Source organism: Vidua macroura, chromosome 3 (assembly GCF_024509145.1).
Source record: "Vidua macroura isolate BioBank_ID:100142 chromosome 3, ASM2450914v1, whole genome shotgun sequence".
NCBI classification, from domain to species: domain Eukaryota; kingdom Metazoa; phylum Chordata; class Aves; order Passeriformes; family Viduidae; genus Vidua; species Vidua macroura.
In genome coordinates this window covers 46,453,184-46,480,100 of record NC_071573.1, presented here as the reverse complement: position 1 = coordinate 46,480,100, position 26,917 = coordinate 46,453,184, and the positions used below count along the sequence as shown (strand labels likewise).

The window sequence follows — 26,917 nt, the reverse complement described above, 5'->3', positions numbered from 1 at the left end:
ATTTCAAGGAATATCTGCTCCCACTAGGGTTGGCATGTATTTAATTATTCACTGTAGAGGGAGTTTAAACGGTTCATTAAGACACAGGAGGTGCTAGCTTATGTAAAATAGACAAAGTCATCAGACTTCTACCTACTCAAAGAAAATTTAAACACTCTTCCCTGGTCATGATCAAGCTCCATTTTTTCAGGAGTACATTTCTTTACTAAGTTGAACCAGGGAGAGGCTTGTTGCCTTTTTATTCATTTTCTTGGGGTTTTTTTTTGTTGGTTTTTTTTGTTTGTTTGTTTGTTTTTTGTTTTGTTTTTGTTTTTTGTTTTTTTTTTTTGTTTGGTTTGGGGGGTTTTTTATTTGTTCATTTTGGGTTTTTTTTAATAAGTTACCAAGAAGTACACAAGAAAATTACATCAATGTTTTTTTAATTATGTGGCTTTGTTTTCTTCCCTGTATTTGAGCTCAATAACATCTGATCTCTTCTGGATGAAATTAAAAAATTATCTCAGACTGATTAAAAAAAAAGAAAGAAAAAAAAACAGAAATAGATGCTACTAATTCTAGTAAGTGACTTTTTACATCACATGCACTTGATTATAAGCACTTGGAAGCAGGACTCCATAAGGCAGAGCAGCTTGACAACCTTAATTATTGGAAAGTACTACCAGCCTCCACAATAACATGTCAAATCATTGTATAAAGGCTCCATGGGAACTGCATTATGATCAGTGTAACAGAGCAGCTCAGCATTACCTTGGTTCCACTAATTTCAGATTTGCTTATGCAAATTAAAATTATTCTTTACAAAAACCTTTTTTATAATTTTTCAACAAAGAGAAACGATGGAATTGTGAATTTACATAGAAGAAAGTAAAGTCCAATACTGAGTGTCATACTTTTAGAAAAAATGTGAAAGGGAAGAATAAATTTCTTTTTTACACTTCCAGGAAAAAAACCTTCACACACTGCTGTGTTTCCTGATACTACTGCACCAAGAAGCAATACAGATACTTGGTAGCTGTTCCAAGTATATGATAATAAGAGAAATAAAACAAGGAGCTGAAAATAAACAACGTATTTGATGCAAAAGGATACAGAAGTGGTGCCTTTGCAATACTGAGGAACCTTTGCAATAAAGGGAACTCTGCCATCAGTTCCTAATTAGTTTCTTGTTAGTTGTCAGTAGCCAAAAAAAAAAAAAAAACGTCATAACAATCAAATAAACGTTAAGGCTTGTTCACAGATCTGCAGAATGCATTTGCAGATCAGCATTGCAGTCACTGAGACAGTAACTCAGTAACTACATATAAACCATAGGGTATATACAACTGTTGTATTATAGTGAAATCTGTGCACTGTAGATTCAAAACTGGGGGGCTTCCCTTTTTCTTGATTTCTCAGCCAGAATAACACCAACCTGATGGATAACAATTTCCAGTTTTTTCTTCATTTATGCATTTTGTACTTCAGCTTCATGCCTAAGGACTTTTTCTTGAATTTTGTTTAAAAGCTATTTAAATACTTCATGAGCTTGAAAGAAATTGCAACTAATCAAACTTCTAAGTTATTGAAAATTGGCAATATTGAAAACAATCATTTGATTGCTTATGATTGCTTAGGATATGTAGTTAACAAGAGGCATAGGCAAACCTCAGTGCTGGGGTAGATACTACTATGTACCAGTTGGGGAACCATGCTGGAAATATCACATCTGTTCTTTATCAGGCTGTACTGCCTCAAGAAAGGAAACAGTAACTCTGGCTTGAACTTAAATGGTGGCAATATTTATAGCAGAACATCTTTTTGCTCTATGCTAACAGAGCCAAGTTCTGCCTCTGAAGTATTTGGCAATAACACAGCTCAGACATTATATAATGCCGCATGCACTTATGTAAGTGCTTCTCCTCAGAAATGCTACACAGCATAATAAGGATCCAAAATCCCATTGTCTAGGTAGATAATGAGAGTCAGAGCAAGTGAATGACTTGCCTGGGGATATTGTTGTGAGTCAAAAGTCAAAATCCACCTCTCTGAACCTTTAGCTTATAATTTTAACACTGATCTTCCTATCAGTTTAGTACTTGGTGTAAATTGAAAGTTAAGTCTTTGGGGAAAAAATAGAGCCAATTGTCCCAAAATATTTTATTTTGTGGAAAGAGGAGAAGGGTACTACAACAAAGTCCTGACATTTTCCTAATACTTAAGAGTGTTGCCAACCAAATGAGGTCTAAACAAAAATCTACTGATTACACTGAGATCATAAAGTGTCAAAGTGACATGTTAAATTAATTAAGCTAAAGCCAGACAACTAGAAGACTAACTTGGGAAGCTGACATCGTTCTTCTCTCCTCTTGCATTATACAAATTCAACTAAGAGCTGACTACATTTTGAAAAAAACATGCCCTATGAATGAATTTGCTTCATCTGTTATTTTTATACGCACATCTTTGCCCCAGGATGGTTAACCTATTTTTCTTCATTCAGAAAGAATTAGCAAATTGCTTGAAGACACAGACCAATACTGCAATATACAAAGGTGACATTCCAGTCCTATTCCTAACAGCATATTTACATCGAACATTTGATGGAGAACTTACATTTTCCTAAGATTTTAATTGTAGAGTATGCAACATACAAAAACCCAACCCTCAACATCCTGATAGATGTTATTTTCTGTCAAAGAATCCATATGAGGAATTCCACTCCCTTAGAAAAAGCATTCCTTAACTGGATTCAACAGAGCTTATTTGGTCTCACTATTGGAGCAGATTCACAAAAATAACTTCATCTCTCCACAGTCTTAACTTTTGTAAAAGATATCAGTTGCTACATTCTTTTAAGAATTGTACAAAATAGCAGCTACAACATGACACTGCACTCAACATGTAAACAATGAATTGTGGATATTTTCAAACTTATATCCTTTGAGGTTATTTTGAAAACAGTCAAATGGATTAAGTCTGTCGTGGGGACAGGACATTTTCATCCTTATTATCCCAATCGTGGTTTCTGTTCCCTGCTCTCAGTTTGTTTTGTCTATAGCTTCGTACTTCCCCCCTCCCCGGCTCGCTTTTGGGCTTGCTGCTTGGCTTTTGCTTGCTGCTTTTGCTCGCTGCTGGCTGCCTGCTTTGCTGGCTCTGTTTTCCTTTCTTTTTTCTTTGCTTTTCGCTTGCTTGCTTTTTTGCCATTTTTTTTTCTTTTTCCCCGGTTTCTGTTGTTCCCTTTCCCCCCCTCCCCCCCCCCCCCCGAAGATATCGGACCTACTCCGGGCAGGAGCTCCCCCGGGGTCTGCGAAAGAAGCTGCGTACCCTCTGCGGCGAAGAGAGATACAGCTCAACCCCCTTGGACTGGTGAAAACATCTGTTGTCATCTCGGGCTATTTCTCTTGTGCTGGGGAGTGTTTTTTGTTGTTCCTTAATAAACAAGTTTTTTCCACTTCCCCTCTGAAGAAATTCCTCCCGAACCCGGTGGTGGGGGAAGTTGCGGAGGGTTTTGTTTCCTATAAGGGGCTCCTTTGGAGATGTTTTCACCTAATTTGTCCTAAACCAGGACAAATAATTTGGTGGCCCGTACAGGGAAGGCCAGACAAAGTGGAAAAAACTTTATTCTAACAATATTTTGGCTTTAACTGTTTTGTGGGAATATTGGTATGTCTCTTTTTAAAGTTATAATGTCATTTGGAGTGAAAGCCTGCCTCTATTTGTGGTCATGAGGGTTCTTTGAAGTTTTGATAGCTTTATGGTCCCTGGAGTTATTTTCTTATCCAGAAGTAGCTCCGGTATTGTCCCTAATACGTAGCTTTTGTAGCAGAGGGGCACTAACGAGAATATTTATCGGGCTGGGCTTGGCTGTGATACTTTGCAAGGGGCTTATAAAAATGTTGTTATCGGCTCCAGGAATGTATAATTCGTGGTTGTGGCTGTGTGCTAAATTTGTTATGGGGGAGGAGGCTTTTCAGCCTTTGCTTTCCTTTTCCTCCTCCGAATTGTTTACATCTCTATTAGCAAATGTTCAGTTCTCCCTGACTGCCAAGGACACCATCTTTCTGTTATTTAATTTAATAACCTTTCTCTATACTGTCTGCAGTTTATATAAGATGAAGGCTGAGATTTCTAGAGGGGCTGGTGAGACCTCTGATTTAGGAGTACAACCAAGGGTGAAAAATCCTGAGTGGTGTGGGAAATGGGAGGATATGGGCCAAATTTTAAAGGAGTTTTCTGATCCTGTAGTTTGGGACTTTCCATCTGAACAAATCCAGAACCCAGCTGAGGTGGCGAAGTACCTGAAAGGGAAATGCCAGGATAACCCTAAGGAGAAAAAGATCATTGCAGTGAGCTGGGCCCTGGCATATGCTTATCGCACTCTGCTTGATACTGTAAGGCAGCAGACAGAGGAAGGGGGGCAGGGAGATAAACCAGCAGCTATCCCAGTCACTCAGGCTGCAGCCAACAGCCCAGGCTCGAAGCCAGCAGCTAAACCAGACTGTAAGCCTCAACCAATGGCTGTGGCTACTAGCACACGAAGTGGAAAGTGCACAGAGAAGACCGATCGACCAGTGGATGACAATGATGAGTATGATGCAGGAGAAGGACCCTCAATGCCTCCTAACATAAAATCAGGAGTCAGAGCAACTGGTACAAGATCAGAGGCCAATATTGAGTCCTTTTCCCTAAAGGACCTCCGTGGCCTGAGAAAGGATTACACTCGACAACCTGATGAGTCTATAATTAGTTGGTTGGTCCGTCTTTGGGATGCTGCAGGTGAAGCCACAATCCTGGATGGCACTGAAGCGAGGCATTTGGGATCCCTGTCACATGATCCTGTCATCGACCAAGGCATGATGAGGGGGGCTAGCCTTCACAGCCTCTGGGAACGGGTCCTGGACAGCGTAGCACAAAGATATCTGTGTGCCGATGACCTCTATGTCCAGCAGACACGATGGAAGACCATAGAACAGGGGATCCAACGCCTGAGGGAGATGGCAGTGGTGGAGATCATTTTTTCAGATGACGTAACAACTAGGAATCCGGACCTTGTACCATGCACACCTGTAATGTGGAGGAAACTGGTGCGACTTGGGCCACCTGAATACGCTTCTGCTCTAGCAATAATGAAGCGGGAGGAGGTATATGAGACTGTACTCGATATGGCAAAGAAGCTTCGGGCATATGCGGATGCTGTACATGGCCCGACTCATGCCAGAATTGCAGCTGTGGAAACACGACTGCAGGAATTAGAAGACAAAATAGAGGAAAGCCGCAAGAAACTCAGGGAGGAGATGAAGGAGGACCTCCTCCAAATCTCAGCTGTACAAATTAGAGGCCTTGGCACCCAACGCAGACGTTCCCTTGTTGGGGAGAGAAGGTACACCCCACGAGCTGAGTTGTGGTTCTTCTTACATGAGTCTGGAGAAAACATGAGGAAATGGGATAGGAAGCCTACTGCTGCTCTGGCACAACGGGTGCGTGAATTGAAGGAAGGTAAGAAAAGGAAAGCAGCCCCAGTTGCCCGTAGCCGAACAGCCAGGTATGATGATGACATGTCTGATCCCCTTGAGGGAACCTCCAAGACATATGCCCAAGGAAAGAAGGGTAACCAGGCATAGAGGGGGGGCCCTGCCTCTAGCCAGGGAGAGGCATGGGAAAACCGTATCTTCTGGACGGTGTGGATCCGATGGCCTGGCGCATCAGAGCCACAAAAATATGACGCTTTAGTGGATAGTGGTGCACAGTGTACGCTAATACCATCGGGATATGTGGGGGCAGAGCCTGTTTCCATTGCTGGTGTGACAGGGGGATCACAACAACTGACCCTGGTGGAAGCTGAGGTGAGCCTGACTGGGAAAGAGTGGAAGAAACATCCCATTGTGACCGGCCCAGGGGCTCCGTGTATTCTAGGCATAGACTTCCTCCGGAGCGGCTATTACAAAGACCCAAAGGGACTCAGGTGGGCCTTTGGAATTGCCGCTGTAGAAGCAGAGAGCATTAAGCAATTAAACACCTTGCCTGGACTGACAGAAAACCCATCTGCAGTAGGGCTCCTAAGGGTGGAAGAGCAACGAGTGCCAATTGCGACCTCGACAGTGCATCGCCGGCAGTATAGAACGAATCGAGATGCCGTGATCCCCATCCACAAACTGATTCGTGAGCTGGAGAGCCAAGGGGTGGTTAGCAAAACCCACTCACCCTTCAACAGCCCCATCTGGCCTGTGCGTAAATCTGAAGGGGAATGGAGATTGACAATAGACTACCGTGCATTGAATGAAGTGACACCACCACTGAGCGCTGCTGTGCCGGACATGCTGAAACTCCAGTATGAGCTGGAGTCCAAGGCGGCGAAGTGGTATGCCACTATAGTTATTGCCAATGCGTTTTTCTCTATTCCTTTGGCAGCAGAATGCAGGCCTCAGTTTGCCTTCACCTGGAGGGGTGTGCAGTACACCTGGAACCGACTGCCCCAGGGGTGGAAACACAGTCCCACTATCTGCCATGGACTGATCCAAACTGCATTAGAGGAGGGTGGGGCTCCAGAACATCTGCAATACATCGATGATATTATTGTGTGGGGGAAAACGGCAGCAGAAGTGTTTGAGAAAGGAGAGAAAATAATCCAGATTCTCCTGAAAGCCGGTTTTGCCATCAAGAGGAGCAAAGTCAAGGGACCTGCTCGAGAGATCCAGTTCCTTGGAGTGAAGTGGCAAGATGGACGGTGTCAGATTCCCACTGATGTCATCAATAAGATCACAGCAATGTCTCCACCAACCAGCAATAAGGAAACACAAGCTTTCTTAGGCGCCATAGGCTTTTGGAGAATGCACATTCCTGAGTACAGTCAGATCGTGAGCCCTCTTTACCTGGTCACCCGCAAGAAGAACAATTTCCATTGGGGCCCTGAGCAGCAACAAGCTTTTGCCCAGATTAAGCAGGAAACTGCTCATGCAGTAGCCCTTGGCCCAGTCAGGATGGGACCAGAGGTCAAGAATGTGCTCTACTCTGCAGCCGGGAACCATGGTCTGTCCTGGAGCCTTTGGCAGAAAGTGCCTGATGAGACTCGAGGCTGACCGCTAGGATTTTGGAGTCGGAGCTACAGAGGGTCTGAAGCCAACTACACCCCAACAGGGAAGGAAATTTTGGCTGCCTACGAAGGAGTCCAAGCTGCCTCAGAGGTGATTGGTACAGAAGCGCAACTCCTCCTGGCACCCCGACTACCAGTGCTGGGGTGGATGTTCAGAGGAAAGGTTCCTACTACCCACCATGCCACCAGTGCTACATGGAGCAAGTGGATTGCCCTCATCACGCAGCGCGCCGGTATTGGTAAACTGAATCGCCCTGGGATTTTGGAAGTGATTACAAATTGGCCTGAAGGTGAAAACTTTGGTGTCACAGATGAAGAACAAGAACTAGTGACACGGGCTGAAGAGGCTCCACCCTACAACCAATTGCCAGCAGAGGAAACACGCTATGCTCTTTTCACTGACGGTTCCTGTCGCGTCGTAGGGATGAATCGGAAGTGGAAAGCAGCTGTATGGAGCCCCACACGACAGGTCGCAGAGGCCACTGAAGGAGAAGGTGGATCAAGTCAACTTGCTGAACTCAAAGCCGTTCAACTGGCCCTAGACATTGCAGAAAGGGAGAAGTGGCCAAAGCTCTACCTCTACACTGATTCATGGATGGTAGCCAATGCTCTGTGGGGATGGCTGGAGAGATGGAAAGGGGCTAACTGGCAGCATCGAGGAAAACCAATTTGGGCTGCTGAAGAATGGAAAGACATTGCTACCCGGGTAGAGAAACTACCTGTGAAGGTTCGCCATGTAGATGCTCCTGTCCCCAAGAGTAGAGCTAATGAAGAGCAGCAAAACAATCAGCAGGTAGATCAGGCTGCAAAGATAGGGGTGTCAAAGATAGATTTAGATTGGCAACACAAGGGGGAGTTGTTCCTAGCGCGATGGGCACATGATGCCTCAGGCCATCAGGGTAGAGATGCCACCTATAAGTGGGCACGAGACCGAGGGGTGGATTTAACCATGGACAGTATTTCTCAGGTTATCCATGACTGTGAGACGTGTGCTGCCATCAAACAGGCCAAGCGAGTGAAGCCCCTATGGTATGGGGGACGGTGGTCCAAGTACAGGTATGGGGAGGCCTGGCAGATTGACTACATCACACTGCCGCAGACACGCCACGGCAAGCGTTATGTGCTCACAATGGTGGAAGCCACCACAGGATGGTTGGAAACCTACCCTGTGTCTCATGCTACAGCCCGTAACACCATCCTGGGCCTTGAAAAGCAGGTCCTTTGGAGGCATGGTACCCCTGAGAGGATTGAGTCAGACAATGGGACTCATTTTAAGAACAGCCTTATCAACTCCTAGGCTAGGGAACATGGCATTGAGTGGGTGTACCATATCCCCTACCATGCACCAGCTGCAGGCAAGGTGGAGAGGTACAATGGACTGTTAAAAACCACCTTGAAAGCACTGGCTGGGGGATCTTTCAAGAACTGGGAGCAGCATTTAGCCAGGGCCACCTGGTTAGTTAACACTCGAGGTTCCACCAACCAAGCAGGTCCTGCCCAGCTATAGACAAAACAAACTGAAAGCAGGGAACAGAAACCACGATTGGGATAATAAGCATGAAAATGTCCTGTCCCCATGACAAAGTCAAACAGTTTAGGACAGAGAGACAGCTTTCATGAAAAATATTGGTAACTCACTGATTATTCTTTATCAACTGTTTCAATTTTCATAAAACTTCATTGCTTTACTGACAATGCTAAAATAATTACTGAATAGGTAGCAAAACCACAATTATTTTAATGATTGTGGAGCTACATAGCTTATCAACTCTTAATCTAGTCTTGAAAAACATCTGATCATAAAAATGTGTGAGTGCATGTTAGAGCAAAATTAATTTGCTGAATCTTTGCTCCATCTTACTATCAAACCAGAGCTGTATAACTGAAATAGGCTTAATAACTATTCATTACAATTGAGCTCTAAAACACTTTAAGACTGTAATAGAGTGTTATTTCTCTCTGCACTGAAAATATTATTTATTTTTAGTATATTGATATTTTGCATGGAACACACAGTACATGCATTAACATCACATCTTAAAGAAAATCAGTCTCTGCAGACAGAATTGTGCCTCATGCTTTATAAAAGTACATGTGACAGCCTTGAGAATCAACAGCCGAGGCACAAACCCTAAATAATAGGCTGAGCTGATTATTACTAATTAGAGGCCAGGACGTGCCTACACAGGGACACAATCTGTACCAAAATTCAACTTCTTTATCCGCTGTTAAAGAAAGCAACAGCTTTAACCGCAACTTAAAGAAATCAAATGCTTTTCACTAAAACCTTTCCATTAATTGGATTTCTCAAAAGTTCCGTCCATAAGAAGTTGTTTTTTCACTGTGTGTAGTTACAATTCTTATAAAATTATTTAATATAATTTTAAAATACAAAGATGACCAGAAAGTTTTTAGAATATCTAATTACAATAAACTAATTAAATGAGCTATTGAGCTTCTAATTTTAAGTTAGAATTATATTCTAACAACTGTATTCTCATTTTCCTATGTGTTTCCAAAAAAAGGGAGCATATTTTCAATTTTGTTATTGACATCTTATTAAACTATTCACTTTTTTCTTAAATACTTTTAAAAAAAAATTTAAATTATTTTTAAAAAAAGTGAATAACAGAGAATAAACTTTAATGTTATATGCACATCTCATAGAATCATAGAATACCCAGAGTTGGAAAGGACCCACAAGGATCATCGAGTCCAACTTCCTGCCCTGCACAGCACCATCCCCAAGAGTCACACCCAGTGCCCAAAAGTTATGTCCAAACTCTATCAGGCTTTGTGTAGTGACCGCTTCTCTGGGGAGCCTGTTGCAGTGCCCAACCATCCTCTGGATAAAGAACCCTTTTCTAATAAACCTTCCCTGACTCAGCTTCAGGCCGTTCCCATGAGTCCTGTCACTGGTAACCAGGGGAAAAGATCAGTGCCAGCCCCCTCCTCTTCCCCTCCTGAGGAAGCTGTAACTGCAATGAGGTCTCCCCTCAGACTCCTCCAGGCTGAACAGACCAAGTGACCTCAGCTGTTCCTCAAATGCCTTCCCCTCAAGGCCTTTCAACATCTTCAATGCCCTCCTAGATCAGAGACAGATTTTTGACAAAATCAAAATACTTCCTCATTAAAGAATCTTTTTTTAAGTTGTTGGGCCAAATCACTGGGGCTGATTTTTCAGAAGCTTCCAGCAAAATAATTTTGTTCTTATTTTCACCTTCTTTTTGCCATAAAGAGTAGTTCAGGTGTTTGCAACACCAAGAATAAAAAAAAAAACCATCTTAAAGTGTTGACGTGCTTCATTACAGAACAATGGGAAAGCCTATTGTGAAGAAGAAAGCTGTGTAAATCAGTGATAAAGCAGCTAGCACAATAGCTTGTAAAATATTTCAATTATATTTAATCATTGAGTATTTCAAGTATATTTCATTTGACATGTCTGTAGTTCTATATATTACACTGTATATCATCTTAATAAAATATGGACCTTCTAAGCCCACAAATCTGATGTACCTACATTAGATACCCCAAAATTTTGTACAAAGTTCTAATATATATGATAGTGTTGTTAACCTATGAACACTCACACGGATTCTAAACATCTCAATCATGAAATTTGGAATTTTTTTTTTCTGTAATCACTTATTTTCATCTAAGCAAATTTTTAAGCTCCTATTCCACTACTAAAATGAACAAAAATTAGATTAGCCATATATCACACTTTCCAGACCTTCAGTATGTTGTTTTGCAAAATTATGTTATTTAAGAAAACAGTTTAAGAACCTTAAGTTTTACTTTTAGAAGGTGGAAATGTAAGCCAGATTTTACTGTAAAACATTCATTAGCTTTTTTTTTTTCTGTAGAAGAACCACTGTACAGATAATTTTATACAACTTACCAAGTATCTTTCTGAAGAGACACTGACTAAAATCAGATCATCTCCAACGCGCACTTTTTCTCCTTCTGATCGTTGTTTAGAAGCAGGATGTATGGTCCACCAGCAAGCCTCACCTAATGTCAATATTGAGTAACAGCAAAGAATGAAACAAGAAAGGAAAGGCCCAATGTTAATGATGTTACTGTCACACTTGTTTCAGTCTTAAAAGTTCTGATCCAGTTTTCACTGGGCTAAACCAAGTGTCCATGTGTTTTCCATAACTAGTATCATTCCTGCATCACCTTGTCAGAAACTCGGCTCTAAATAATACACATAAGCAAAAGAGTAAGACCTCTGGAAGTGGTGATTCCAGAGTTGAATGAGATGATGGCTCTCTATATTCTCTAGGCAACCTGGTCCAGGCTGCTTTTGCTAAAGCGATTCCCTGTCACCTTCATTACAGATTCTGGAAAAGACATTGAAGGATATTCTGCTGAGAATTTGGACAAAGAAATACAGCAACCCATAACTAAGGGCAATGAAAAAAAGCATTTACATACCACTTAAAGTAATATTTGAAAGATCACATAAACCCAAATTCAAATATGCTCTTCCACTTTTACTGACTGTTAGTGCCTCTAATCTCCCAGAATATGTGTAAGTGTTAGTCACAAATTCTGTTCCCATGATAAATCTTGTTTTCAGATGGGCTTCTTTAACTAAAACCATGTTATTCAGAAAAGAGCTCAGATCTTTGAACTGTTCAATTGTTGCAGCTGCTATTTTTACTACTCCTATCTAAAGCAAAGCTTTAAAAAACAAGCAAACAATCTAACTAAGCAATTCTTAGACTTTCATTTTTAGACTGACAGTATTCTTCACTCTACAGTCTTTTAAACTAGTGGTTACCTGTTGTGTCCTCTTGCAATCCTACATCAAATGCCAGCTTATCCATTGACGATCGAGATGTAGAGAGACAGCATAGGTACTACCAAAAGAAAAAAGCATACATTATTTGTTCTGCTCACTTCTAATAATATAAAAAGCAATCAACCCACTAACACAGGATTGAATTTTCTTAGATTATCCCCATTATTTATTATGAAGAACATGTATGCCTGATAAGCTGAAATGCACTCAAGGAGTCTTGACAAAAATACGTATTCTAAAATAACCCCTCAGTCTGCCCAGGTTATCTTTTCACTGAGACGGGAATACTAAGAGTGGAAATAATGGAGGTAGTTGCATCAGATTTCAGCTCCATGAAGCCTCACTTTTAGGTAAGGAGTTTGGAACCTGTGTAATTCATCAGGGAATTTCCAACTAAGATTTCTGTCCAAAATACATGTAAGAAGGAATCTCCTTTTCCACTCAGTCTCTAACGTGCTCAGGTTGACAGCAAGGTGCCAGCTGTAGATTCAGTCGCAGCTGGAAAATCCAAGGGGAAAGAAATGAAAACTCACCAACTCAGACTGACAAACAGGGGATACAGCACTAGGGGAGCCAGACTTAGTTTTGGCACTTACCCAGATACCCTTCATAACGGTTTCTAGGAACCATAGTAAAATGCCTCTGATGTGAGTAATTCTCCAGATATCAGTAAATGGCAATATTCTGGGCACTTTCAAACATATCTTTCATACAAAAAAGAAATCATTGCTGCCCCCAACTGATGTAACATAGTTACATACCATGCCACTGTAGGAATGGCGCAGCAAGATTGCATGCCCGTAGAGCAGTGTTCGATGTCCACCACCTTGTGCAGACTGAAAGGTAAAGAGATATTATACACTGGTATGTTTTAATAAAATGGAGCCTTTTGAGAAAAGGAATGAAGGAAGTGCTTTAATACTATTCGAGAGAATTCTTTATCTGCTAGGACAGGTAAATGTTTAAAGACATCCAAGCTAACTCAACAGTATTTGGGGGTTCTGAAATTTCAGAAATCACATCCAAGTAATTATTCCTCTTGAAAAACAGCACAAATCTCGAGTAAAAGAAAATTAAAGTGACAAAATTCACTTTTATTCCAAGAAACTACAACCATTTCCCTCCAGTATTTTTAGTACATTTTCTATTTATCAATAATCAGTTTAACCACTCATGAAAGAATAAATAAATCTTAAGGCATGAACAAGCCTTCAATTTTTTCTGAAGATTTATGTATTCCTTATGCAGAAATGCAGATGACTAGCACTGGACAGGTGCAGAGACTGTCTGACAAGACACTGTCAATAGCATAAGTTCATACTTCTCTGACAGAACAACTCATGTAACATTATGCACAGCACACTCTCCAAGAAGTAGTGGTAAGTAAATATTTTATGAATCTATAAATGTGACAACTCCATAAGCAGAATTATACTTTCATATAGAAACCCTATATTTAATTTTAAGGAATTTGATTTCTTATATATGGTATTTACACCCTTTTTTTACCATAGAAGATTGACCTTCTGTTTGACTGGAACATCAGATTCATTACAAAATAAATTTAAAAAATCATACTATCTTACATCTCTGGCAGTTAAATTTCAATGCTGAAGATCAATTTAACTTAAAGTCTATGATAGCAACACACAATTATTTCCCTTCCATGTTATCCTTCTTTATCTTTTATGCGTTAGCATTTATTGAACTTTGAATTACTTGGTCAAGAAAAAAAAACAAGAGAGATAGGTGGTAAAGCACCAAGCACTTCCAAGGTAATAATTTTAGCATTTTTAAGAAACTGCCAAGAGTTTCTAGCTTTTTCATTTATTGAGAAAAGAGCAGCTTGATGGACACAAGGTATATTTTGACTGTCAACAAACTGCATAGCAGTCAAAAAGCAGGGAGGCACATTGAAAAATCTCTTTGGAAGACTGAATGACATTATTTTTTACTAAGAAATAGTCAAAGTCATGGAGTTTGTCACAGGCACAGTCTTGACAATAAGATATGAAGACTTAGCTCTGAACTACCATTAGCACCACCTGTTTTTCCAAAGGCATGAGGAAAGAACAAGACATTTGATACTGTCAGGCCCGCTGTGCCAAAGATGAACACTGAATGTCTGTTACTCATCACACTGGGGAAGAGAGAAAAACACTGCTGTGAACACACTCCCCTACCAGCATTTCAGACTTACCTGCAAACCTTATCAACAGCACACACAGGTACCCAACTAACAAAGTCAGTAATAGGAACAAAATGTCAAAATTTCATGGGTATTTTTATCGAAAGTATTCTATTTTATTATCCATACATTTGATATCTAACAAAGATTTGATTGCCTGTTGCACATAAGCTGATAATCGCATAACCCACAAAATCACAGCAATATTAGCTTGCCTTTACTTTGGCTGTATTTGTCTGTCTAGCACGTTTTTTGTTAAATTCTCACTTGTAGCTGAACAGGAGAAAGGTAGGTTCTAAAAAAATTTAATCACTTTTGTGAAAAATAGAGGAGACGGTTTTTAGATATTTTTTTTTCCAAGAGAATTAAAGCAATTCCTTTTAATTAGTATTACTTTGTGCATTAGAAGAATGCAAGCAAGTCTGTGGTTTGTTTCTTAAATGTAAAAAACATTTACAGCATTTTCCACTTAAGGGTTTCTGGGAGGCAATCATAATGAAACCATTCTTTTGGAGACAAAGCCAAAAGATGAAACAGAAAATTACAGAAAAGGATAGAAAACAAGGCTGGCTCTATGAAACTGCCTTCCACTTTGTAGTTTGTCTTCCAGGACATGTACATACCTGTAAGTTCATTTCCTATTTTAACAGCTCATTTCATAACTACAAACTCAGCATTTATCTTTATGCCAAAAACTGCACAGCAAGCAGCTGTTGGATGATGATTGCCTACTGAAACAATCTTTGATTTTTAAAATGATCCATTCAATTTCTAGCAGAAAACTTTAAATTGTCCACATTAAAAAAAAAAAAAATTAAAATTTAACAATTGAACTTCCATGGCAAAAATGCAACATCCAAGATGAGATCTGACACTGAAGTTTTACCAAATTTATTGTAATATTGCAATCAGAAGACTCTGCAAGTAAGACTACTTGGAATCCACAATGCTGACTAATTCAACCCATTAACGCCCAGAAATTTTTGCACAAATGTATGAATGGCATTATAATGCAAGGCAGTTGCTAACAGCCACATTATTTATCATAAGTCTTATTTTCTTTATGTTTAAGATTTCCAATTTTCAGAGTAATTTCCAAGTTGAACAACACATTCCTCAAATAAAACTAGGCTGAACAAAAATACATTTGTTTTCAAAGAATAAGTTATCCATTGAAGTTCTACAAGCTATGCTATTCAGCAGTGTCAATTATATTAACAGAAATTCTTCACATTTTATTCCTCAAGAATGTGGGGTATACAAAAATACTTAAAAGTCTTCAGAACTGGCAAACACTAAAGATAATAATTTCAGATTTAAAAAAACACAGGACTGACAAATTCACACTGCTTGTGAAAACATCATGTAAACTGCCCATCTCTAATGCAATATTTCTGCAGCTGGAATACAAGATTAATTTGGAGTCATCTCATTACCCAAAAGTCATTTCTAAAGAAAAGACAATTTATAACAGAACAACAAGAATTAGAGCTGAATAAATAAGCATTCAAAAAATATAGACAGATTTCAAATTCAATGCATTGGAAGACCAGGCAATGACAGAGTATTAAGATCTGAGCTTTTTAATTTGATGTAAAGAGTGCTACCATAAACCAAAATCAAAAATAGTAAGCTAAAATTTGGAAATGTATTTTCCATGTTTTCTTAATAGAAAAAGGATTAAAATGCCAAAAAGCACTCAAAACCTACAACCTAAAAGCTATGTAGTAAAATGTGCAAAGATAGAACAAAAAAAATGACCCATTTTACCATGAATACCAACGCAATATGGAGTAAGATATGTTATACCTGACTCAACAATCCCTTTGTATCAGTACAACTTTGCACATACATGGCTGTCACAGGCCCAGACATCTAATTAATCACCTCACAGACCAAAAGACTCACACAACATCACCTGCACCTATGCAGTGCATATGGCTGCACTGCTGCACTCCTGGACACATATGAGAAGCTGCAGGAAATTAATCATGGTCACATGAATACATGTTTTAAAACCATTTCTCCTTTTGGCAGCCTCACAATGAGACCTTTTAGAGGCTGGTGAATAACCTTGTGGCATCCATGATTCTGAGTCAGCCATTGCCCTTCCATTCTTCTTATACTAACAGCCTTATTTCTACTAGACAACAACATCCCTTAGACCAATGAGAACTCCACTGCAAGCAAATTCTGATTTTTTTTAACTGAATTTTCTTCACAGGTCTGCACAATCTTCAAATGTGTGAGAAAAGAGGAAAAAGCTCTGATCTTCAGGGAGGTACCAGAGAGAGAACCATATGAAAGCATTAGAAGTATTTAAACAAGACAGTTATTTCAATGTTTTGCATCTGTAAAGAAAAAGCTTCTGTAATGTTATTATTAAGAAATAAAATGCTTAAGAAAGCCTGACAGCAATTGCATTTAACACATGACTATTTAAGCAAGTCTAGTCACCCACAAAATCAATTTAAAAATACTGAATGTGTGACACAGGAACTGATTCACACTCTAGAAACACTCATAAAAAATAACATAGCAAATTTTTAAGAAGAATGTAAAGGCTTTTCCTGCTTCCTTCCATGAGAGGTCCATATTATTAGAATGGAGTTACTGACATGTGCTATATGGAAAATGACAGTACAACGACTAAAGTGTAAGAAAAAATAGCTCGATAGACTTCAAAAATAACTTTTTAAAAAATCAAATGAAACCATAAACTACATCAGTAAATCCTTCCAAAATTCAGTCCATATAAATTAATGTTATGGTATAGCATGATTTAATCACAATCAACTGTACAGCCTTGTATTTCCTCTGTGCCCCAGATCCAACCCTAACAGACTAGATGGAACTTATGACCAATTGCTTTTAATGGATTTCTAAAGAAATACTACACAAATACTACACAAATACTACACAACTGCTTTCATGACACTGAATATGGTAAAGTGGCAGTACAATAAAAGAAGCAACATGCTCCCTATTTTTCTTTGCAAGTGTTTTTCAAGGCAACTACTGTAAGACAGCATGAAAAGTTTCAAATATGACTATTTGTGGTTGTTTCATGTGTACATTGGAGTAAAACAATGTCCTATAAAGCTCTGACTACTCACACTTCATTAAAATGGAACACATTGACAATGACCATCTTGAACTTAGATGCTGGAGACAGCAGCATGTTAAACATATGACACCAATACTTCCATGAAAACACTTGCAAATATGAATACAAAAGGCATCATGTTCACCATCACAAGGATGTTCCAAGTTTCATGAAGTTCAGGAGCTTATACAGTTAGAAAATTACAAAGTTTAGAATATTTCTATTTCTAAATCTAGACACTTAGACAAAATGCATAACCAGAAGTATAGAATCAAATACAAAATAGCCTACAGTTACCTGGTTTGAACCCTTTTAAATGTAAACCTACCACCACTACAGAAATAAACCAAGCAGGATATTGCACCCACCATGATGGAAATGCTAAAGAATTATATTTACATAAAAAAGGAAATGTTCTTCCAGTGACAAAATTTTTTCCAAGTCCCTTCCCCAGGACCCACATTGCAGTTGTCAATTTTTTCATTCAAGAGAATTTATTACATTCTGAAATTCTGGGTTTGATCCATTAGAAAGAAATCAAATAGGAAACTCAGGTCTGACCACGTTTACTGGCATGAAAAAAAGCAACTACTATGTATTCTGAGTAAAAGTGTATTTAGGCCCTGGTGTTCCCTGTTTGAAACAACCTGTGTCAAGATTAGGGATGCAAGGCTGTTGACATCAATATCTTTATCAAGATGCTGAAGAAAGCTTTTAAAATCAGCAGACTAATGTAAGTATTTATTCTGAGCTAGTTACTGGGGAAAAAAAAACAGTGACTGCACAAAAAACATGTGCTTTGTTTATATAAAATTCTTTGCAACTTCCTTCATTTAAGCAAATTAAAGCTTTCTATTTAAGCAACGTGCAAGACAAAACAAAAATCATTGAAAGGATGTGGAATAAATTTAAATCTTGAAAATTTTGAATCCTTACTTAGAAGAAGGAAAACCCCATGATGGCAGAATTAGTCATGAAGTGAAAGGAATCAGGAAATTAATAAAGGGACCTGGGAGGAATAGGAGGGAAGGATGTCCATCTTCCATGATTCTACATCTCACCATGATTCTACACATAAATATTTGCACAACACTACAACCATTTCTGTAGAGGAGATGATTCTCAAAATATTTCCATAGCAATGTAATATCTACTCATCTATTGATTTCTTTATTAATGTGCCATTTCTTAATCTGTTGTAGACCAAAGTTGATGGAGGTCAGTATTCATCTAAAACCAGCAATGCTGCAGTCCTACAAGCTGCCTAGAATAGAAGGCCACAACAGGTAAATATTCAACAAGACCTCTTGCTCTCCACAAGTACATACTGTCTAAACTCTTCACACTGAAATTCAGATGACTAATGAGAGCTTCTTTCTGATACCGAGCAACAGCCAGATGGAAAATACAGGAAGGCTTGTTCTCTTAATACTACTATGATCAATTACATAAAAAGCTGGAAATGAAAAGCTAAAAAAAAAAAAAAAAAGTCTTTATATGGTGGGTTGACCTTGGCTAGATGCCAGGTGTCCCCCAAATTGCTCCATCACTCCCTCATCTCAACTAGACAGGGGAGAAAAATAAGATGGGAAACAGGGGGGATAAGGCAATTTACTAAAGCAGAAGTGAGAGGTCATACATGCATACAAGTAAAGGAAAAAAACAAAACATTTTATTTGCTACTCCCCATCATCAGGAAATGTATGATCACTTCCCCAGAAGCAGGGCTTCAGCATGTGCGGCGTCAGTTTTTGCTCTCCCCGGCCGCACGCGGCTCTTGGGAGCCCGGCTGTGGCGTAGCTTCCACGTGCTGCCGGGGTTTGCTGCCGCGGGTTCCCGGACACGGCTCCGTGTCTCGGGCGCGTGGGCTGGCCAACCGCTGTTACCGTGCGCTAGGGACCCGGCAAAGAGGAAGGAATTTGTCCATTTACTCCGTGCTTGGCAGGAACGGTTTATTGGTCACGTGGCGCGGTTCGATGGAAAGACGCGACCGCTCCCGGCACTCGCATGGGAGCAAATGGCGTCTGACTGCCGGCGGGATAGGGCTTTATAGAGGGGCGGGGCGAGAGGATCCACGGCCTGCCGCCCAATAGGGGCGGCTGCCGTGGCAGTGACGCCAGCAACCGCAACCAACCAGAGAACCCCGCAGGGGCGGGCGCCGAGCCAGAGCGGGCTGAGCGGGATCGTGTGGCCAGCACGGGGTTTCCCGGGGCCGGACGGCAGGGTGGTTACAGGAGCGGCACAGGGGTAAGAGCCGGCAGCAGGCAACATGGGGGCAGAAACCGCGGGGGGGGACAACGCGGGGGAAACGCGGGATTACAGAACTTATTTTAACATAAATTAAAAACCCTAATCTAAACCCAAACTCCGGGATGCAACAAGCATGCATCATGGTTGCTCCAGAAGGCACATGCTGTAAATAACAACTACCTCCACTTTCTCCTTTTCGTAGTTTTATATATGAGCTGACATTATATGATATGGAATATTCCTTTGGTAAATTTGGGTCTAGTGTCCTAGGTGTGTCCTATCCCAAGATCTTTCCCACATCAGCCCACAGATGAGAGGTGGAATGTTGGAATGTTGAGTGCTGATGCTGTACCAGTACTGCTCAGCAATAGCCTAAACACTGGTGTGTTATCAACACCAATAGAAAGCACAGCACTGTGAGGGCTGCTGCAGGGAAAACAAGCTCCATCTCAGCCAGACCTAATACACTTGATGACAAAACACTCACTCAGATTAATGTAGCTTAAGGCAACTAAATAGCCTTAAGATAGAAAAAAGGCCCTTTTGTTCAGTAATTCAGCCCACCTAAAATCTAAGCATTCAGCTTGTGGTTACACAGAGAGCTTAGGATATCCATGGCTCTAAGTTTGGCATTTCAGTTTTGTGAGATGAATGCCAAGCGGAGTCCAGAAAACCCAAACAGTGGTGAAAACAGAGTGTGTGGAAACAGGCTGAATCACTGCAGAACTTGTGAACAGAGCTAGAAGGCTTGCAAGACAAGATTAGTCAGGCAAAACTAAACAACTGACGCTTGGAATACTAACACTGGGAAATTAAATCTTCAGCAACATCAGAGAACTTGAAAATGCTGCAAGCAGTGAAGACTACAAAGCTACAGAGAATAAGCCAAGAAGTTTTACATCTTCTTCTTGCTCACAGAAGTATACATTTTTATTTTAAAATCTTGATACAAAACAGACAGAACTTCCTTTCCAAAGTTATGGCATCCAGGCCCAGAACCCCTGAATTCTTTTATGGAAGAAAACAACAATGTGAATTCAAACAGTCTAAAACCCCTTTCTTTGTCTCACTGTAGCCTACACACCATGTTAGATGAGAACAACAAACAGGAGGTTGAATCTCTCAAGACATTATATATGCTATACATATTCATGTCTTTATACTTTACTCCTAAACAACTATAGACTTTCTGTGAAATTCAGTATCACACAGCAAATGCTGCAAAAATTCAGCCATAGATCTTAGTGTGATTGATGACTACTGGTACCTACTCCCAGATAATGATGGCCACTGTGATTAAAAAAAAAAAAAAAAAAAAAAAAAGCAGCAAGAAAAAAAAGCAAGAAAAAAGTAACAAAACAAACTTTTTATTAACTTGATCAGCAGTTACCTCCGAATTTGTGCCAGGCCAAAAAAACCCAAAAAACTAGAAAAAAGGCTTCAGCTAAACCATAGATTTCGTAAAGATGGCTTGAATTTAAAGCTGCTGTTCTTTATAAATATCACATAAAAATCTGAATTTGAATAAATCAGCTGGCCAAAAAATCCCCATAAGCATGCCTTATTGAGTTGAGAACACAGAAATATTTTACTACCTACATTAAAAAGGTTGGAATAATTAGAAATTATGACAAATATTTGTGCCAGCACCATGCTAAATTATTCCAATTTTGATAATATTGACCTGTTGGAAGGCAGAATTAGAAACACTTCAAATATACTTCATTATTAATACTTCTGACACTACATTTATGTTATCACTTTCCTAGCAATGGGAAATTTCACAACAATGAATAGCAGACACAGCAGTAAAAATTAATCAAAAGTAAATAATATTGATTGTCTGCTTCCAGATTTATATGTGAAAGAAACATTTATATTTATGGCTGAGGCAATACTTCCATTACAAATGCCTATTTTCAAGCATTTCCAGTGTTTTGGAAAAGAAATTGCCCAGGAAGATAAAATTTATCGATTTCTCCTTTAGCCTAGTGAGGATTTCTCTTCCCCCATTCTCCTCCTCTTAATCTGCATGGGACATAGAAGAAATAATAAAAATCTTCCTGGTTATTTTAGAGTTAAATGACTGGAGGAGGGAGGCATTCTTCACAGGTTAAGGATCGTGACTAAGCTTTTTCTGTTGTTGTATGGTACAAGGAATGTGAATCATCCCTGTCACTCAAGAAAGAAACTCACAGAAAAAGAATAAGACAGACAGCTGAGTGGGAAGGAAAGATGGATCAGCAGAGGAATAATGCTAAGAAAACTCCTCTGACATCATTAAATCCAGCCCTTAAAATAGAACTGCTTATCTAGCTGAGAATTGCTCACTTGTGGAGAGTGACAGTGAAGCAAGACCATACCATAGAAAACTAAACTCTTTGGGGATGAAAATCAGTAAAGAAATCAATTTTGAATTGGGAATAGACTGGTAATTAAAGTAGAAAATGGATAAGCAACACATTTTGGAGAAAACTGCAGGTAATTGTTTAATGTCAGTTATTCAAAATGCTTGCAGGTTCAAGCGCTTTGTCATATTCTTAATGAGACAAAACAAAAAACAAAAAAAAAAACCCAAAAAAAACCAAAACAAAAAAAAAAAAGAAAAACAAAAACAAAAACAAAAAAACCAAAAAAAAATACAAGCAAGAAGCCCCAAGAAACAGAGCTCCAGCAAATGCCAGTGACAGCCCCATCCCAAAGTCTACCCAACCAACCTACAGGTGAGACACAAAATCATCAGAACAGCAGTCTTGTGACAGAAGAAACAATGTGCTGTCCCTGCTTTCCAAAATGTTTTACTGTAACTTCTGTTATTTATTCATTGTATCAAGATTTTGTATTTACCATGTAATGCTACACTCTCACTGAAAGGCTTAGTATGAAGTAAAAATTAGAGAAACCAGACAAAAGTCCTTTCTCCACAGTCTGCCTTTGGTCCTTCACAATCATAACCCCAAAACAAACTAGAGTCACTGTGGTTTCTAAATTCAATTTTTTAAAAATTCTGTATGTTTTATGTTCAAGAAGTTAAGTTTGATGTTGTTGTTAAAAATTAATAAATAGAATTAATTAAATTGCAGGAATACATAGGAAGTATAACCAAACTTAATTTCCTTAACTTCATCATAAATTTCTGTAGATCTATGAGAAGGGGAAAAAAAGAGAAAATGTGAAATGAACATTTGCTTTCAGGTGCATAAAAATGGGATTTGCTTCCCCTGAAAAAGTGAGTGGGATACACTCACTAGAAACCACATTTAAAAGGAACATTTATCATTGCAATTAACATAATTATAGCTCGTGCTAGAAAGCAAAACAGTTACTCTGAACAAGGCTTTATCCTTTTGTTGTTGTTGTTGCAATAGTTTTCTCAGATTTTTTCTTCACTTGAAATAATATAGTGCATGAAACACCTATTACTTAAAGATTAAACACAGTACAGGTAAAACAGGAGCCATGCCTGATCCTCTTAAACAACTTGTTCTGATGAGTTTCTAACAAGTACAATGTGACTTGTTAAATCCTGTACTCAAAGTGCAGTGCTGAAGAGCAAAACTACTAGTGTAGCAATATTTTGTATGTAAATGTAAAATAAATTAAGAAAATTTAAATATTAGTAAGACTTCATGCAGTGATTTAAAAAAATCAAGTGCCACATGGCTGATGATAGAAAATCATGGAAATTTTTAGGTTAATTTTCATGAAGGTTGCTCAAGAATAAAAGGAGAGTCATGTGCTACATGCAGTGATTTGCTTTTCTTTGTCAGAGATTTATGGCCACCTTTCCCCTTTTGACCTCATCAGTTCATGCTTTGATATCACAAATGTTCAAACTGAGGACTGAAGTCTGTCTCTATCCCAAATGAAAAGATACTTTAACTGGAGAGCTTCCAAGCAAGGCTGGCTGCTTTCATTTCGTATGTGCTTTTTTAAAGAGAAGTATCTCAAAGATGTGCAAGATGTACAAGTTCTCAAAGATGTACAAGATGTTCTAGCTAAAAGAAAAAAAAAAAAACTATAATCTAATAATCTTAAAATGTTCAAAGACTTCTCACTTTCTCTTCTTTTAGGGGTATTTAGTTGTTATCAGTATAGCTTTGTAGTTGTCACTGAAATTTTGCTGCTTTTACTGGGTGGCTCCAGAAACTAACCAGGAATCTTTGCTGAGCTTTCTACAGTGGGATGAGTGTAAATTCATTACTACATAAACAATTTATGTAGATGATTAATTCAAATTAATCCTTTCCTATTAGTGAAAGTCTGTATTTGTCAATACAGACTTTCACTTGCCAACCTGCTGTCAGTTTATCAAGGACATTATATCTATCAAAAGACCTCAGTCTCTTCTAGCAGTCATTCATATATAAAATTTTATTCTGAGGATTACACGACCCCATTGTTTTTTCCCATATTAAAGGTACAGTAAACAACAGCCCTGTAAAACCTTCTGGTTTTCTTTTTGATAATTTATTTAAATGCTTGATTGTAATCTTTTAACGAACTTCAAATTAAAGTGAATAGTTTATATCTTCCATTGATTACTAAAATGATACAGCAGCTTCTTGTGCTGGATTCTTTGAAAGACTAGATTTAACAATTCATTCTCTTCAGTTGATGTGTTAAATGAACTATAGCAAATGAGAGAGAAACAATTGTCATCTATTTGGGTTAGTCATATCATGTGCTTTAGAGCTACTTTGGTTCCTTAGTAATTTTTAAGATAATTTACACGATTCTTAGAGCTAGAATGTGCTGTGAATAAACCCCTCAAGAAAACCTGAAAGACAGCAGTGGGTGAGGGAAGTTTGAACATGTATCTATCTGTCTATCTATTTATCTGTGTATCTATCTATGTATCTATTGATGTATCTATCACTTTAAAAACCAGCAAGTGTTATTGCAAATACTTAAACATATGTTATGCCCACAAATGCAAAGTGAATGACTTCGTCAAAGTTCAGGCCAAGCCTGAGAAGTTACATATCATGACCTGTGAGGGCCACAGCTGCAAGCAAATGGCCAGCACAGAGGGTTCTGGACACTCCTGTCATACTGCTCTGCAAGAACATTCTCCAAAGTTTTTAGACCAAATCTCTTCTTAGCTAAATAAGAATGCTTACTTTGAAAAACATTAACTCTCAGCTTGGAAAGAAACAAAAAGGAGAGAAAGAAAAAAAAAAGCAGCAGAAATTATGTACTTTATGTATGCAATAGGCTGTTACACAAGAAATTTCTTCAACTCATTCTCTGCAGAGGGCAGAACTTCCTGCTCCTTAACACTTGTTCTCTGTGTCTCAGGACAATTGTGCACATGAGTTTCTGGACTAACATTAGCAATTCAGAATGCATATATGAAAATTAAACAGATAGAACACACATATAATTTCAAATTTCTTAAAGTCATTCTAACTTCCTGTCCTGATTTTGTCTGAGACGGAGTTAATTTTCTTCCCAGTGGCTGGCAAAGTGCTGTGTTTTGAATTTACGATGAGAACAGTGTCAGTATCACACATATTCTAGCTATTTCTAATCAGTGCTTATACTAAGTCAAGGACTTTTCAGGTTCTTTTATCACCCTGCCACGAAGTAGGCTGGAGAGCACAAGAAGCTGGGAGGAAATGTAGCTAGAACAGCCAACCCAAACTGGCTAAAGGGATATTCCACATGATATAGTCATGCTTTGTATACAAAATGGGGAGAAAGCTGGCCTGGGGCCACTGCTCAGGCATCAGTTGGTGAGTGCTGAGCAATTGCATTGTGCATCACTTGCTTTGAGTATTCTAATTCTTTTTTCATTATGATTATTATTATTTTGGTTTTTGTCCTATTAAGCTGTCCTTTTTTCAACCACAACTTTACCTTTTTTTCTCTCAATTCTTGCCCTCATCCTGTTGGTGGCTGGGTAGCCAGTGAGCTAGCAGTGCGGAGTTTAACTGACTGCAGATTTAAACCCCATCAATCCTTTCTGGAGCCCAAAATGAAGCACAAAGGGTTGAGATAACAATGCTCTGACCAGAGCATGTTATAAAAATTATTTATAAGCATTCATTTTATTAGTTTATTAGTCTCTGGTTACAATGTTGATTTATTTGCTCTCAGAGTTCATGGAAATGGAGAAACAGAGAATGTTTTGGGTATAATCCAAACATTCATAACCATTTAAAGGGTTAAGGGACCTTTAAAGATCATCTAGTCCAAACCCCCACAATGAGAAGTGACATCTTCAAATAGAACAGGTTGCTCAGATCTTCATCCAATCTCACCTTGAATGTTTCCAGGGATGGGGCACCCACCATCTCTTTGGGCAACCTGTTCCAGTATCTCACCACTCTCATCATAAAAACTTCTTTATATCTAATATAGAATGACCCCTTTTCAGATCAAAACTACCAAACCCATCCTATCACAACAGGCCTTGATAAAAAGGCCATCTTTCTTACAACTGCTGTACATGTTTTCAAAGTTGAATTATGTAATATCTTACTTGTGGTATGTGTTTCCTGCCATGCTCTTTATCACCGCTGAGGGCTGGATTAATGCCATTATTTTGTTGTATTTTGTAACACTGCTTTAGGATAGGTTAAATTGAGGTGCATGAGACTAACCTGGAGTTTGTACGCAGCATTGCCACCACCTCTGTGTTCCAAGAACCATCTATTGGAAACTATTAATAATTACACCTTTTATCTTTACTTCAAGGAGAGCCAATCTATGGGGGAGATACTTTCCGCCATCTTCCCCTTCTCCAGGCTAATTACAACAGTGCTTGAGAATTCTGAATATTCTCAGGATGTTCAAACCAGCATGTTCTTATTGCTAGGGCTCCTGAATGTGTTTCAGGTCTTGTTTATGGTTAAAAAACTATTTAAGAATACCACCCACAGATCTGCACTGAGGCTGAATAGTGATGAGTGGCAGGGTATGTGGGATAGAATACACAGATGCTTAGGACAGTAATCACCTCCAAAATTTTGGAATTACACCTCTGAACAAGTGCAGAATCCTGAGAAACAAGTAAAAAATATTTGGAAAAAGTATTCTGTCATCCTAGCAATTCCAGAAAGACACAAATCACCTGCTTGGACCTGACTCAGGCCTACTGAGCCCTATTTAACATTATTCAGTACCCTCAAGGGGCAGAGAAGGTCTCTGGATCTGATGGCAATAGGATAGGCTCTGCGGCTACCCCAACCCTGGCAACAGGCACTGCAGCTGAAGCAAAGAACCAACACATGCCAGCATCAGTCTTCTCAGTACACAAAAAGAAATATTGGAAGCAAAAGTGAGGTCATTCAGTAAGGGATGAAAGAGCATCTTCTAAGAGAGAGCAGGAGGAAAAAGTGGACAAGGCAGACTATCCCAAAGCAGGGCCATCACAAGAACAGGAGGAGGAAGAGAGGCAGACACCGATAAGGGAGAAGAGCAAAAACTCACAAATGAGGTGCCAACCACATCTCTTTCCCTGAGTGAGCTGTGAAATGTGTGAAAGAT

At 39.2% G+C, this 26,917-nt stretch overlaps 1 protein-coding gene across 1 annotated transcript in view; it reads right to left on the bottom strand.

Moving 5' to 3' along the window:
- Positions 1-26,917, bottom strand: part of RYR2 (ryanodine receptor 2) — a 386,286-nt gene that overhangs the window by 216,715 nt on the left and 142,654 nt on the right. The window contains exons 5-8 of the mRNA XM_053974163.1: positions 13,315-13,329; positions 12,641-12,715; positions 11,859-11,937; positions 10,971-11,083 (exon numbers count right to left, since the gene is read on the bottom strand). Of these exons, the coding sequence (XP_053830138.1) occupies positions 10,971-11,083; positions 11,859-11,937; positions 12,641-12,715; positions 13,315-13,329 (282 nt within the window). The remainder of the gene's footprint in view (positions 1-10,970; positions 11,084-11,858; positions 11,938-12,640; positions 12,716-13,314; positions 13,330-26,917) is intronic.